The following is a 16,155-nucleotide window of genomic DNA, read 5'->3' on the forward strand; positions in this document are numbered from 1 at the left end:
TCACTGTCAACAAAAGTGAAAGTTGCCCTGGTCATTAGTGCTTTTTCCTTCTTTTATGTTTATTTAATCCTAGGCAATTTGCCTGTTGATATCCAAGTGCTTTTATTTTCACATACCGTATAGTAAATCAAGTCAGCTATGGATTATGTAAAACAGTGCTCATAAAATCTCCTTTAACTTTCTCAGCATTTGTCCGTAAATGTGTTTAGGTTTAAAGGTGGTTCAACCATATCTTTGAATGTGAAGGTCGACAGGTCATGTGTTGTTACATAAAATTCCATCTGTTGTTACATAAAATTTCATAACAATGAATATGACTTGCAGAAATTTTAGTATACAAAACATGATATGCTTTCTCTAATTTTCTCTTATTTTCAAAACAATGGTATAATTCACAATTAAATTCAAAGCTTTTCTTGTATGGGCAACAAATCGCGCCTCTCCTTTCTTGTATTTCTCCCTTCAGATGTACATTAATCACGTCATGTATGTTACCTGTCTTTATTTCAGATTCTTTATGTACCTCATCTTATGCATTATTGCATGGCCTTTCCGCCAATATGTATATCTACCTTTTATATGCCATGTAACGAATATTGTATGTATTTTTATGCTTGTCAGAAAACAAATTCTGTATGGACGCAGTGGGAGGCCTTGGGTCGCCCGCTACCTTTCCATCCGCTTTTTGTTTTATAAACACCTGTCGAGAATAATAAGGAATCAGTCTCTCCTTTGACATTTCTCTTGAACCTCACACTGGTGACCCTGGGTCAGGGACAGGTAGCGCATTTTTACCCAGCCATTAACGGACTAACTACGGCCGCACCCTTACCATCAGAAAACCTTTAGCAGACTAACTACAGCGTAAAGTTTAGGCCTCTGATAGCACCCCCCCCTGGCGGAAACCGTGCCATTAACGGCCTAAATACATTGTACCCAAAAGGGCACGTTTTGGCATTTCGTTCGACCTCTCAAAAAAATCAGCACCATTAACGGACTCAATATGGCGCATTTTCCCGCGTTTTGGTGAGTGAGAAGTAAAGATGTCAGGAGCAGAACCTCAGTGCGAACCCGCGAGCATCGTCTGTACGCCTCTCTCACCAACAAAGCCAGACACAGTCAAACTTCCCTCATTCTCGCGGCAAAACACGACATCATGGTTCCAGCGCGCAGACACGCACTTTCACATGGTGCACATCTCAGACGATGATACCAAATCAGACATAGTCATGACGGCGCTCCCAGAAGAAGTATTTAAAAAACAAACTGCTGGATTCTTACTCCATGCCCGTGTCCAAGAGAGCGCAGTGCGCATTCGACCTGTTAACCCCGCCCCTCGGAGATGCATCGCCCAGGGAAGCCTGGGACCAGCTGTGGAGGTTGATAACACTCCCAGGCCGTGATGAGAACAGGAGGAAACGGACTACAGTATAGACCTAACAAAAGCAATATTCCTTCGGCGCCTCCCGCGGGAAGTTCGGCGCCAGATAAGAGATGCAGAGAACCTAGACATGGATGCCTTAGTTGACGACGCCCAGAAACTATATGAGGCTACGAAGGCCTCGACACATGCCACCGCCCTTGCAGCTGCTGCCCTGGGAGCCTGCAACCTGTCGGAGGAAGACGGCGACGACAACGGAGACATCAACACCGTTTATAAGAAGAGACCGCCACTCAGAGAGCACAGGACATGGTCAAACCCGGCGTGATGCTTCTACCATAGGGAAGTTTGGGACCAATGCCAGAACCTGCAGGCCTCCCTGTTCTTTCACAAAAAACGACAAAGGCGGCCATAAGTAACAGCTGTTGCCGCAAAATCCAACTTCCCCAGCCCAATAGGTTTTTTCATCATGGACGACATTTCCAAACGTTGCCTGCTGGTAGATACGGGGGCAATGTAGTTGGTCTTCCCGCCATCCAGGGAAGGTTTAGAAAAAATACCTGACTCAATACCCACCCTCATAGCAGCAAACGGAACTCCCATCCGCACTTATGGCATGATGACCTGGGGTATCTCAATCCTGGGGCGCAGATACCACTGGCCTTTCATCATAGCGGATGTTAAGTTCTCCCTGCTGGGCGTGGACTTCCTAGGGCACCACGGACTTCCAGTCGACGTCGCCAGAGAACACCTCCTCGACACAGGAACATGCCACTCCCGTCAGCTCTCCACCGGACCTGGAATGCCCACCATCTGCTCCACAGCCCCCAACAGCTACATGTCCTTCCTACAGGAGTTCCTGGATGTATTCAAACCAGAACTGCGCCAGTTGCCTGGGGCTTCAGCAAAGCACAGCATCTTCCACCACATCACCAAGATGGGCCCACCAACCCATGCCAAGCTCCAATGACTGTCCCCCCAGAAGTTACAAGATGCCAAACGAGCCTTCGCAGAAATGGAACGCATGGGCGTCTGTAAAAAGGCATCAAGCCTGTGGGCGTCTCCCCTTCACATGATAAAGAAATCCAATGGTTCATGGAGACCCTGCAGGGACTATTGGCGTGTGAATTTGGTAGCAACACCAGACCACTACCCCCTCCCTAACATGCAGGACCTGATGGGCGCCCTCCACGGAACCAAAATTTTCTCCAAGATGGACCTACTGAAGTCGTATTTTCAAGTCCCTGTACACCCCAACGACGTCCCAAAAACTGCCATCATCACGCCTTTTGGGAGCTACACATTTTCCCATTCCTCTTTCGGTCTCAGGAATGCAGGCGCCACATTACAGCGCCTGATGGACACCATCTTGTGAGATCTGCCTTTCTGCATCTGCTACGTCGACAACATCCTCATTTTCTCCAGGTCCCCAGAGGAACACCTTCACCACGTCCACACCGTCATGAAACGCCAGCAGGACAGTGGATTAGTTGTCAGGTTCGACAAGGGTTTTTTCGGGAAAGAAAAAGTAGACTCCCTTGGCCACGAGATTTCCCCAGCAGGAGTGCGCCCCACGGCCTCTAAAGTAAAAGCTATAGAAAATTTCCCGGAACCACAAACCATCAAGGCCCTTCAGGAGTTTCTCGGGATGGTAAACTACCACTGGCGCTTCATCCCAGATATCGCCTGCATCATTTACCCCGACGTCAATCCTGAAGGGGAAACCAAAAACACTAACTTGGGAAGCTCCGCAGCAGCAGGCATTCATTCAAACGAAAAGGGCCCTCTCCAGTGCCACCACCTTAACTCACCACAACCCCACCGCTGCCCTCAAGTTGACAACGGACACCAGCAACATCGCCTGTGGTGCAGTACTCGAGCAGCTGGTGAACGGCACGCCCCAGCCCTTGGCCTTCTTCAACTGCAAGTTTTTGCCAGCTGAGACCTGCTACAGCACCTTTGACAGAGAGCTGCTGGATATCTACTAGGCTGTGAGGCACTTCAAGTACCTGCTGGAGGGAACTGAATTCACAATCCTAACAGACCACAAACCCTTGATTCACAGCGGCACCTGACCGCCATCTCCGAATTCGGTTGCACCATCAACTACTTTCCTGGCAAGAAAAACCCAGTGGCCGACGCTCTGTCAAGAGTAGAAATCAATTCCCTTCACCTCAGCATCGACTACGAAGACCTCAAGAGAGAAAAAGCAGTGGACGCAGAGACGGCGGACTACAGGACGGCGGTGACGGCTCTTAAATGGGAAGATGTGCCCTTAGCAAACTCGTACACAACTCTCCTCTGCGACACCAGCACAGGCCGGCCACGCCCCCTGGTGCCTACCTCGAGGAGAAAGCAAGTGTTTGACATAGTCCATGATCTCTCCCATCCACCGGGGCGCACAACGGTGCGCCTCATGACTGTCAAGTTCGTCTGGCATGGCATCAACAAGGACATCCGCCAGTGGGCAAGGAGCTGCATCCTGTGCCAGGTGAGCAAAACATCCCGGCACACAGAGTCCGGGATCAGCGATTTTCCCCAGCCTCGTTGGCGGTTCGGCCACATCCACATCAACATCGTTGGGCCCCCTTCCGCAGTCGGGGGGAGCCAGATACCTCCTGACGGTCATAGACCACTCCACTCGCTGGCCCGAAGCAACCCCCATGGATGAAGCATCAACAACATCATGCACAGAGGCCCTCCCCTCCAGTTGGATAAGCCGTTTCGGAGTACCAGACAGCATCACTACGGACAGGGGTCCTGCCTTCCTGTCAAAGCTCTGGGCCTCCTTGGCACGCCCGATGGGTACAACTCTACACAGCACAAAGGCGTACAACCCCGCAGTGAACGGCATGGTCGAGAGGGCGCACCACTCTCTTAAAGCAGCTCTCATGGCACGCTGCACCGACGAGAGGTGGAGGGAACAGCTGCCCTGGGTCCTGCTGGGTCTCCCGCATGGCACCGAAAGCAAATGGCGACGCCTCCCCTGCTGAGAAAGTCCACGGGGAAACACTGACCGTCCCTGGAGAATTCTTCCCGCTGTCGGCCAACGGCGCCGACACCCCCCTCCCGAGGTTGAGGGAGCTTGCACAAAGGTTCACGCCCTGCCACAAGAACCATCACCTACAGCCCACCCGCCTTCTACTCCTGTGCCTATGTCTTCGTCAGGTGGACGCCTGCCAGCTGCCCTTAACCAGGCCCTACAGGGGGCCCCACCGAGTCATCAGGCGAGCCAGCAAAGCCTTCCTCCTCGACATCCACGGGTGGGAGGACTGGATCACCATCGACAACCTGAAACCTGCATTCCTGCTGGACAGCAAAGTACGCGAAGAAGAAGGCAGGTGCCCCAGAGTCCCTGCCTACAGACGCACCCACTTTCCCACCAAGGCGGGGCCTGGGGCGGCCCAGGAAACTCATCCAGCCAACCCCAAGTGTCAGTCCCACCCCGCACCCACAGTTCTCCAGAAGCAGGGACCCACTCCGACTGCCCCAGCGCCTCCGTGATTAATGTTATTTCATCCAACAATTGCTCCTCTACTTATTGTCTTGGGTGGGGAGTATTTGTAAGGGTGACAAATCGCGCCTCTCCTTTTTTGTTTCTCCCTTCAGATGTACATTAATCACGTCATGTATATTACTTGTCTTTATTTCAGATTCTGTATGTACCTCATCTTATGCATCATTGTACGGCCTTTCCGCCGATATGTACATCTACCTTTTATATGCCATGTAACGAATATTGTATGTATTTTTATTCTTGTCAGAAAACACAAATTCTGTATGGACGCAGCGGGGGCCCTGAGTCGCCCGCCACCTTTCCGCCCGCTTTTTGTTTTATAAACACATGTCGAGAATAATAAAGAATCAATCTCTCTTTTGACATTTCTCTTGAACCTCACATTCTATATAGATATCATACAGCATAACTTACTGAAGATGAAAAATGGAGTTGTCCTATGTACAGTAGTAGGGAGGGAGTGGGTTCCAGCCTAGTGGTAGGGCTCTGTCAGCTGTTGACAATCTGACATAGCCTACTACAAACCTACTCCTGTCACATGCAAAAAATCCCAGATACTTCCTTTGTGGAAAAAAGCAGTAGAACTGCATATCCAAATTAGTTAATGCATGAAACTCCCTAGCCACCTTGTTTAAAGTATCTATAAAGAAGTTTGCAGCCCACTCTTCTTTTAAGTATCTGTAAAGAAGTTTGCAGCCCACTCTTCCCATGCATTGCTCTTTCTTTCATTCTTTTCAGTTCATCCTCTTTTTATTTGTTTTCAGGTGCAATTTTCATCTAGATTTTCTTCTTTTCAGTGTTGGTGCTAAATAGTATTATCTTGGCTACAGTAGCTAACGGTAATTGTTGGATTGGTAACCATTTTTTCTGAGTTTTCAACTTCTGAGAGTCTCAAGTCTGTGTTAACACTAGGTCTAGGTTTATGCTTTAGGTCAATGTTTATCTTAAGTTTATGTATACAGAACATCTTTCCTGTACTCTGTATTTTTCTTCCACAGTTTCCTTCTCACTTGCTACCCTCCTCATTGTGTATATGGTATTCTTCCAGTTCAGAGATAGTTTTGTAATGTGTGGCCTATCTTTCATTTGTTAGGCTTCAGTAACATTTAGATAATTCTCTAATTGTATTTTTTACTTACATTTTCCATATGAATGTGAGCACTGTATAGTGTGAATATTTAATTTTCCATGTTTTTCTTGTGTTGCTACTGGAATTTCCATAGAATCTAATCTTTTGTGTATTGTCCTTTTTGGTATTTTTGCCTGTTTATTATGCCTCAATATAATTGCATAAGGCTTCTCACTAGACTTTGTGAACCTTTCACAGTCCTTTCATAGTGAGTGTCAATAGGATTCTACATGTACATTATGCAGCTTTCATATGTCAGGATTAGTTTCCTTTTCAATGAAGTCTATATTTCAAGGAAACACTACAAGCAATGATCCAAGTGCAATCCAATGAGGCTGGTCTGTCCTAGCACCAGAACTGTCTGTGGTTCAAGTATTCTTGGGGGCTCTCTAGCTGTTTCAAAGCCTTCAGCTATCTGGGCTTGCCTATCTTCTCAGGATGTCATGCCTTTGCTTCCAAGACCCAGATGATTCCTCCAGCCTACCATTCCTAGTGCTACTAGCTCCTCCAAGGTTTAATATTTGGATAAACTTAATTTTTTCTCTTCTATCTTGCAGAAACAGATGATGCTGAGTTCACATCTGCTTCTTGAGGAAGCCAATTTGGATTCTTTCCTAACCATCCAGCTTGTAAAGTCCCCACCCAACGGGTTCTCTATGATGAACATCCCGTTTTCAGCGGTGCCTTCACATGCAACCTAAGGTCGGACGAACACAATCTTATCATTATTGTGAATTGTGTATTTATTACCTGTTCATTTGCCCTTGTACCACGTATATGTGTCAGAGTATTTTTATGTCCAACCAGCTATAGTTAATCATCATGTTTTCTGTATGTACCTGTCCTGTTTTGTGTAGAGAAATAGTTTAATAGTTTGACCTCAGGTCACTTGTAAATTTTTGTACCCACGGTCTCTGTGTATATGCAGACATCCGTATGCTGCTTTATAAGTGGGTTGTTTCATCAATAAACCAGCAGTACTTGTCTTCCTGCTCATTATTTTGCATCTCTTTCACAGTGGTGACCCCGGAGTGGTTCCCGGAGCCATTAACGGACCCAAACGGCGACTTGGTCTTGGCCTGATGAACCAGCCCATGCCCCTAATGGACTAACTAGGGCGCTCTAACAAAGCGTTCTGGCGATACCGACCCTCGTTGGCAAATCACCAGCATCATTAGCGGACCCACACGGCACACTCCCAAGCGTGTATTGACACGAGTGTTCCCACACTCCAAGTGAGAGCGCGGAATGAGCATGGACACAGACATCCCCACCCACATACAAATTACCAAAAACTTCTTGGAGGCAGACATCTCCCTCACACAACCCCCTCCCGTGCACTCCTCCACGCCGGTGCCCGCTCCCGTGTGATGCCCCTCCTGACGGACCAACCAAGGGTGGCCCTCAGCATAAAGCTGCTGCCATTCACCCATCAGAACCCAGCGTCCTGGCTCTACAGGGTCGAGGGGCAATTCAGGGTGGCAGGCCTGACCGATGAGGTATTGAAGGCAGACATTGCCATCAACGCCCTACCGGGAGAAGATAAACAAGAAGGTTGCCCTGTGGGTGACGACAACGACGAGCCCTGCCCCCTTCCAGGAGTTAAAAGGCCACTCTTCGTCGGGACCTGCTCCCTGCCGGTCTCCAAGAGAGCCGCCCGTGCCCTCGACCTCGCCATCAACCACCGGCAGGACACACATCTCTCGGAGACGTGGCATGTCCTCCAGGACCTTCTCCTCCCCGAGACTGACAGCAGCGGCAGGCGCAAAGAGATTAGCCTGTCGAGGGAGATCCTCTTGCATGCAGCTACTCCCAGAGGTCCATGGGCAGATCACAGAACCATACACCCTGCCAGTCGAGGACCCGATCAAAGTGGCGCAGCAGCTGACGGACTCCACGAGGGCAGCGAAGCGGGCGTTCACGCCCACACACCCTATCAACTGCCTCCAGCCGGAGGACCCCACCACAGAGGGCATCAATGCCGTCTACAGGAGGAGGCCACCCCACCAGCAGAAGGAAAGGCCAGGGCTTTGCTATTACCACCAGAGGTTCAGTAAAGCTGCCCAAAATTGCGAAGCCCCCTGCCTTTTCTCCCCTCCAAAAAAACAGGGGAATTGGCGGCCACCCTCACAGGCCGCCATGGCAGCAGCATCCGAAACACCCAGGGGGCCCCGCACCAGTAGGCTTCTACGTCCGCGACGCTATCTCTGGCAGGATGATGCTGATCGACACTGGGGTCATGCGGTCAGTGTTCCCGCCTTCCTCAGAGGACCGCAGACGTCCACCGGATCTGGCTGCCTCCCTGACAGCTGCCAACGGGTCCCCCATCCTCTCCTATGGCACCAGGCTCCTGTTGTTCTTCATCCTTGGCCGGAGGTACAGGTGGAACTTTGTCGTGGACGTTAGGACCCAGCTCCTTGGTGCGGACTTCCTCACCCACTTTGGACATGCAGTCGACGTCGGCCGCAAGCGCCTGCTGAACACCAAGTCCTGCCAGTCCCTGCCCTTGCCGCTGGGCCCCAGGGAACCCACAATCTGTTCCATCGCTCCCCACCAGTATGGCTCCCTCCTGAAGGAATTCCTGGAGGTGTTCAAACCTGAGCTTCGTCAGGTGCCCAGGGCCCCTGCCAAACACGGGATATATCATCACATCAAGACATGGGGCCCCCTGACGCATGCAAAGTTCCGGAGGCTTTCCCCACAGCTCCTTCAGGAGGCCAAGAAGGCCTTTGCCGAGATGGGACAGATGGGCACGTGCAAGAAGGCTCCCAGCCCATGGGCCTCCCCCCTTCACATGGTACAGAAAGCAGACGGCACCTGGAGACCCTGTGGCGACTACAGGTGGCTCAACCTTGCTACAGAACCCGACCACTACCCTCTACCGAACATGCAGGACCTAACGGCCTCCTTCCATGGGGCCAAAATATTCTCAACGTTAGATCTCTTGAAATCATATTTTCAGGTACCAGTAGCTCCAGAGGACATCCCCAAAACTGCCATCGTCACGCTTTTCGGCTCCTACATCTTCACCTTCTCCACCTTCGGCCTGAGAAACGCAGGGATGACCTTTCAGAGACCGATGGACAGCATCCTGGGGGACCAGAACTTCTGTGTCTGCTACGTCATTGGTATCCTAATTTTTTCCAGATCCCACAAGGAACACCTACGGCACACCCGGAAGGTCCTACAACGCCTGCAGGAGAGTGGCCTCATCGTCAGGTTCAACAAGTGCACCATCAGCATCGATAAGGTGGAATTCCTAGGACACGAGATATCCCCAGGCAGCATCCGCCCAGTTTCATCGAAAGTCGAGGCCATCATCAGGTTCCCCACCCCTACCTCCGTCAGGGTCGTACAAGAATTCATCGGAATGGTCAACTACTACAGGAGATTCATCCTGGGGATCGTGCACACCATGGCCCCCCTGAAGGAGATCCTCAAGGACCGTCCGAAGACCTTGGATTGGGGCCCCGACCAGCAAAGGGCCTTCTCCCTGACGAAGGCCACCCTCGCCAAGGCAACAGCTTTGGCCCACCAGGACCCCAGCACTCCCCTCCAGCTGACAACAGACGCCAGCAACGTCGCCTGTGGGGCCATCCTGGAGCAAGTCGTCAACAGAGCCCCTCAGCCCATCACCTTCTTCAGCAGAAAACTCAGCCCCACCGAGTCCCGCTACAGCACCTTCGACAGGGAACTCTTCATGGTGTACCAGGCGGTACGCCACTTCAAATTCTTCCTGGAGGGTACACCCTTCACAGTTTGGACGGACCACCAGCCGCTGGTCCACGCCTTCATGAAGCTGGGGGATGCGTGGTCCTCCAGGCAGCAGCGGCACCTCGTGGCCATCGCGGAGTTCACCTGCACCATCAAGTACCTCCCTGGCAAGAAGAATCCAGTAGCCGACGCCCTCTTGAGGATCGAAATTGACAGTGCAGCTCGGGATCGACTACGAGGACCCCGCCCTTGAACAAGCCGCTGACCCAGAGACTCCAGCTTACCACACTGCCATCACGTCGCTGAAGTGGAAGGACGTGCCCCTCGGCCCTAGAGGGCCAACACTGCTCAGCGACGTAAGCACTGGCCACCTCCGCCCACTGGTGCCCGCCTCCCGTCGTTGGCTTGTCTTTGACGTCATCCACGGACTGTCCACCCCCTCCGGCAGAACGCCAGGCTGCTGGCGGAGGCCAGCAAAGGACGGACGGCTTGGGCAAGGCAGTGCATACAGTGCCAGGCCAGCAAAGTAGGACGGCACACCGAATCGGGGGTGGGCGACTTTGCTGGCCAGGGAGACGTTTCAGGCACATCCATGTCGACGTAGTCGGTCCTCTTCCCCCCATCAGGAGGAGCAAGATACCTTCTAACAGTTGTCGACTGCTCCACCAGGTGGCCCGAAGCTATGCCCACGGAAGAAGCCACCTCCAGTGTGTGCGCAGAGGCCCTCCTCTCCAGCTGGATCAGCCGGTTTGGTGTCCCGGACCATATAACTATGGACAGGGGCCCCGCCTTCCTGTCCGAACTGTGGACTGCCCTGGCACGCCTGCTGGGGACCACTCACCACAGCACCACTGCCTACAACCCCGCAGCCAATGGAATGGTGGAAAGGTTCCACAGGTCCCTGAAGGCGTCCCTCATGGCTCGTTGCACCTCTGAGAATTGGAACTACCAGCTGTCCTGGGTCCTCCTCGGGCTGAGGACTGCCCCCAGAGCCAACGGCGACCCATCCGCAGCAGAAAAGGTCTTCAGGGAGACCCTCGTGGTCCCGGGAACTCATCAGAGGACCAGGACGACCAGGCCCGCGACATATACCAACAGGACGCAGGCATGTCTTTCCAGGTACAGGGGCTCGTCCTGAGAGGAACAAGAAAGGAAGATGGAAAAGGAAGACTGGTTATTGATAGACTGCATCAAACCCGCATTTCTGGAGGAAGACATCGGGGGCACTTCCCAAAGCCCCCCGCAGGAGGTGGCGCCCCCACAGCCCGCCCCGTCCGCAAGAAAACCTCGTGGGCACCCCCGGAAGGCCCTGGGACCAGGCAGGAGGGCAACCCAACACACCCATCCACAGGGCACCGAAGAAGACGATCACCCCCCCAGCTGGTATCGAGAAGGTGGGGCCCCCTCTGCTGCCCCAGTAGATGCGTGCTTTGATCAGACGTTACCTACGTCTTGGGGGTGGGAGTATTGTAAAGTCCCTGCTCAACGGGTTCTCTATGATGAACATCCCGTTTTCTGTGGTGCCTTCGCATGTGACCTAAGGTCGGATGAACACAATCTTATTATCATTATTGTGAATTGTATATATTAACCTGTTCATTTGCCCTTGTACCATGTATATGTGTCAGAGTATTTTTATGTCCAACCAGCTATTGTTAATCATCATGTTTTCTGTATGTACCTGTCCTGTTTTGTGTAGAGAAATAGTTTGACCTCAGGTCACCTGTAAATTTTTGTACCCGTGGTCTGTGCGTATACGCAGACGTCCACACGCTGCTTTATAAGCGGGTCGCTTCATCAATAAACCAGCAGTACTTGTCTTCCTGCTCATTATTTTGCACCTCTCTCACAAGCTCAGTGAGGAAGGACACTTTTTCTCTTGTCATAAGTATTCACGGTACCAGAAGACCCTTTACTTACCAATATCCAAGCCTGTGGCACCAGTAAGACGCACAACTACTACACACCCTAAGACCACCACGTGCAGGAATCACCACTTGCTTTTTTTTTTTTTTTAGTCAGTGAGAGGAAAAGGGAGGTCCTTTAAGTTACTTGCAGGAAAGAGAAGTTGAAACATTGTTTCTTTTTTACTGCAGCCCAACCCAGTTCCAGTGGGCTCATCTCAAGAATCTTGGGATTTTATGAGAATTGGAGCACAGCTGTGGGTTATTCACTATATTTCCAGAGGACTGCTGTAAGTTCTACACCATAGACAGTGAGTGTGGTTGATGATGGTCAAACATACTGTTGTTTGGTAAGACTGAAAGATACCCAAGTAACTTCTGTTGCTGCTAGTGGCAAACAAAATTCACCATCAGTGATCCCCGTGGCTGCCAAAGTCTCAGATTTGCATGGATAGATTGAACACCTGATATCTCCTACTGAGTCTGTGTGTTAACACAATATGTTTCTTGGGTAAAAACCTTGGGGCAATACTTTGTGTTTCAGTGACCAGATGAAGAAAGCTTTCAGAGTTTGTAACACCTTGCTCTCTTAAAATACTAAAACATTACTCAAATTCCAAAGAATTTATGTAACAGCCTTCATCTCGTAACATCAGGTGCCTGTTCCTGGAAATCCAGGTCTTTGTGGAGCAATCTGAAAAAAGGTGACTTTGGGGAAGGAGGGATTAGTTCTACTCTCCTTCTCAAGTTGTTGGCGTCCTAAAACTGTTGAGTTACTACCACCTTAACTGACAAAAAATGAGAATTTTCTGGCTAGACTGCAGATTATGACCTTATCAAATGCAATGGATAATTTCTCCCAGAAAATTGTTGTAGGCTTGGTGGAGTTGGGAGCCATCAATTCTGGACAAAATCCTCCAATTTTGCAAAAAATCTTCAGGTCCTGTCCATCACTGGTCAAGATGAAACTTTCACTGGGTTGTTCTCATTCTAGCATTTATAAATCTTATAACCTGGCATTAAAATTCTGATGAAAACCTGCTCGGTACTGATCAACTTACAATAAGGACTTGAACTGACTGATGTCCCGTACCATATGAAATGAAGGAACTTCCTAGAATTTAGGTTCACAGAATCATGAAAATATGCATCTTTTAGTACAAAATTCTAGAAAGTCTCCAACCCATCCTGTGTTTTGGGCTGGATTGATGAATTGGAAGGACAGTCTATCCAGTGCATGGCCTGTTTTCTCAATAGGCTAAGACTGAAGGTGAAACATCACCTTCCTGTTGGATAGAAACACAGCCTAAGTTTCTACTGATCCTTTCTTATCACTGCAGTCACCTCCTTCTCTAGCCACTAACCTTTTCAAGGTTTCCTCACAGGGAGGATTTTGCTCTTGTCTGTTTTACAGCTTCCATTGTTTCAACAGATGAGTTCTATAAAGGTTATAGGAAAGAAGCCTCATTCCCTATTTTCCTCTAAAAGGTGGTCTACTGGCATACTCATTTTGACTGACCTGGAGGAGTCTTACATGGATGGTGGGCCTATGACAGGATGCACTTGAAGACTTCAGCTGTCCCCTCCCCTAAAAAAGAAGGTTGAGGTGGTTGGTAAAGGCTCCCTGTTCCCAGATGGAGATCATGATTGCCCACAGTAACTTCCAGGGTAAACATCAAGACTCTGCTACTGCTTTCCCTGTTACTGCTTATTCTGTTTCATCACCTACAGCACCAACAGCCAACCCTAGCAGAAGGTAGGTGTTCACAAAATCAGGTCTAGTTCACTCCCATCTGTGGAGTAGACTAAGTCAGAAAACTCTTCCTGGTCTTCACCTTTCTTTCCAGAGACAATGCTGGCCCAAAAATTAATAAGATCTTCAAGACCCCAATTGGAGACATCCACAGGGATGAAACAAGCATCTTAGGTCTTGGAAAAGTTCTCCTGCTACTTTACTTCCTCAGGTAGGATAGTAACAGTACCTTCCAGTGCCTATTCCTGTCAGCAATTTATAGGAATTCATGTGGGTTTATCTGACTGAGCTGAAAAATGTGGAGGAAAAGACTGCAACATAAGAATGGTCTTGAGACAAAACCTTGATGCTCAAGCGGATTGGTGAGTTTTGGAAGGGTAATTTGTAATATTGTACAATAGAATTTTCTCAATTTACATTCTGGAGAGGAAAGAACAATGGCTAATATTGGCCTATCACAGTCTCCAACTGAACCTGTGGTTGTAACTCTCTTGCTGACATTTGATAAAACTGTCTAGGGTGGCCTCAAGAAATGATCAATGAAAAGTTAAAGGAGCATCCTCCAACTTGATTGTTGTCCTTTTCACAGCCATGGCTATTTTCCTCATTTTACAATTCCTTCCCTGGTTAAAGCAAGTGGAACTATATAATGGTTTGGCAACATAATTGTTTGGTACTGTATATTGGTCATAGATTTCATAGCATATTGATACTGTACCAATAATCCTATCATGTGGAAAAATTTCAGGTGACTAAAATACCACAAAAGTTTTGTTTCATGATGTACAAATCTGTTCATAACACAAAACACCTGTTTGGAAAATTCTGAAACCAATGAATATGAACAAATTAAATATTTGTTTATGATAACTAAACAGATTATTCTTTAATGGTCTATGCAAGTAACAGTCACTGCCACTATAAAAAAAGGCCATTGCTACAGTATTACTCATAATCATTATATATCAAATAATTACTGACAATCTGTTAGCACTTAGATCAGTAGCAAATAAGTGTTATTCATTTGAAACAAGATTAGATCAAATAAGATGTGAAAACATGACTTGTAAGTGAAATAATAAAACATCAACTAACCAGAAGTCTATTTATAAAGGTAAAAAATTGGAGAGGCAATAAATTCTTGTCCCATTTCCACTAAACCAAATGGACACTGTTGTCCACTTATTAATGCTGTACTTCTGGGCATCAGCTAGTCAAAATATTGATCTCCACATTACGTACTTCCCCATATCCTACATGTGATTGAAAGTGTGCTTGGTAAAGAACAACTGCACTAAAACAAAGAAACTTACATCTACAAAGACTAAAGGTTAAATAGAGAGGGGAAAAGGAGATAAACTGGTAGTCATTATATCTAGAAACATTTAACTTACCTGGTCCCGCAGTAACTTAATACCATTGTCTCCATCTGTGACCTGGAGATTATGGGTCACTTGCAATGGCTTCTCACCACAATTAAGTCTGGTCACATATTTAGAAGGAAAATAACCAGTTCTTCCAAGGCACTTGCCTTGCCACCAGTCTGGATCGGAAGTATCAATCACAGTCACCTTATAACCAGCTCTGTAAGAGATAAATAAACTGAAAAATTAGAACTTTCCAGGCGGCATAAGGGCATCAATAATATAATAATAAAAATAATTAATAATAATAATACTGTAATATTTCTTGCCTTCACTTTACTTCTTTTATTTGCTGCTGATTTTACACCTGACGAATAGCATTAAAAACTTATTTATGATTCTTGGAGACCACTGCAAGACAAAGTAATAAAACAAAATACATAATATTCCCACCTTAAATCAAGTTCATCTGGATGTCGAGATGTAAAATTGTACAGCACCACATAAAGGTTGGTGGGAAGAAGGCGATGAGGTTTCTGAAAATATTTCAAATACATTTTGGTCATTTTGTATAAAAATCTATTTAATGTCAAGAAACCTGAAATAATATTTGTTTCATCACAAACCATTTGCTTGTAAAACACCCCAATTTAGCGGTCGATGAAATCTTTAATAAACAGAAGGAAATTGTAACACATAAGGTACCTCTTTGAATGTTCATGTGGATCCTTGAATCCTCAGCAGCTAATTGCCTTACTTACTGTACCTTAGGAATGCCTTCATTTGATAATATTGCTGAATCCCCCAAGTATTACTCCAGTAATTTCATCTCCTTGTTTGGTTTGCGTGATATGAAATTCAAGTTTAGTCCTTTAATTAGAGATCATCTTTGCTGAATAAAGGGTTTTTGCTACCTGTCGGAGCAGTAAATTAACAAAGGAGAGCTTTTTTATGAAAGTTTTTCAAGTTTGAAAGAAGTGCACTGCTTTTATTCATCAGTGCTACTTTTTATTTTTAACAATATTTGGTATTTTGTATTCATATTGGTATTTGGTTCTTATAATCCCTCTTACATGTGATTTTATATCAAACACCACAACGCAACACAGTTGTATATCCTGACCAGTGTCGGCTTTAGTCAACTAAGACATCTTCAGAGGACTGATACAAAGTGGTAGAAATTCACAATATATATATGCTAACAGAACAGTACTGTACATACAAACATACAAATGGTTGGAAAACAAGTATTTTCACCTGAAGAGCGTTTGTAGGTGGGGTCCTACCCTCATTAGTGACAGGTTCAAATTTTACACATGCTCAAAAGCCCCACTTCCCTTATCCCCATCTTTTAACTATCCTTCTTAAAATTAAGCTCCCTGCATATTTCTCT

At 47.7% G+C, this 16,155-nt stretch overlaps 1 protein-coding gene across 21 annotated transcripts in view; it reads right to left on the minus strand.

Annotated features, from left to right (window-relative positions):
- Stacl (Stac-like) overlaps positions 1-16,155 on the minus strand; it is a 566,256-nt gene that overhangs the window by 1,410 nt on the left and 548,691 nt on the right. For all 21 annotated transcript variants that reach the window (XM_067094383.1, XM_067094381.1, XM_067094379.1 and 18 more), the window contains 2 exons: positions 15,216-15,298; positions 14,793-14,982 (listed from right to left, as the gene is read on the minus strand). In XM_067094383.1, the coding sequence (XP_066950484.1) occupies positions 14,793-14,982; positions 15,216-15,298 (273 nt within the window). The remainder of the gene's footprint in view (positions 1-14,792; positions 14,983-15,215; positions 15,299-16,155) is intronic.

This window comes from Macrobrachium rosenbergii, chromosome 50, assembly GCF_040412425.1.
Source record: "Macrobrachium rosenbergii isolate ZJJX-2024 chromosome 50, ASM4041242v1, whole genome shotgun sequence".
NCBI classification, from domain to species: domain Eukaryota; kingdom Metazoa; phylum Arthropoda; class Malacostraca; order Decapoda; family Palaemonidae; genus Macrobrachium; species Macrobrachium rosenbergii.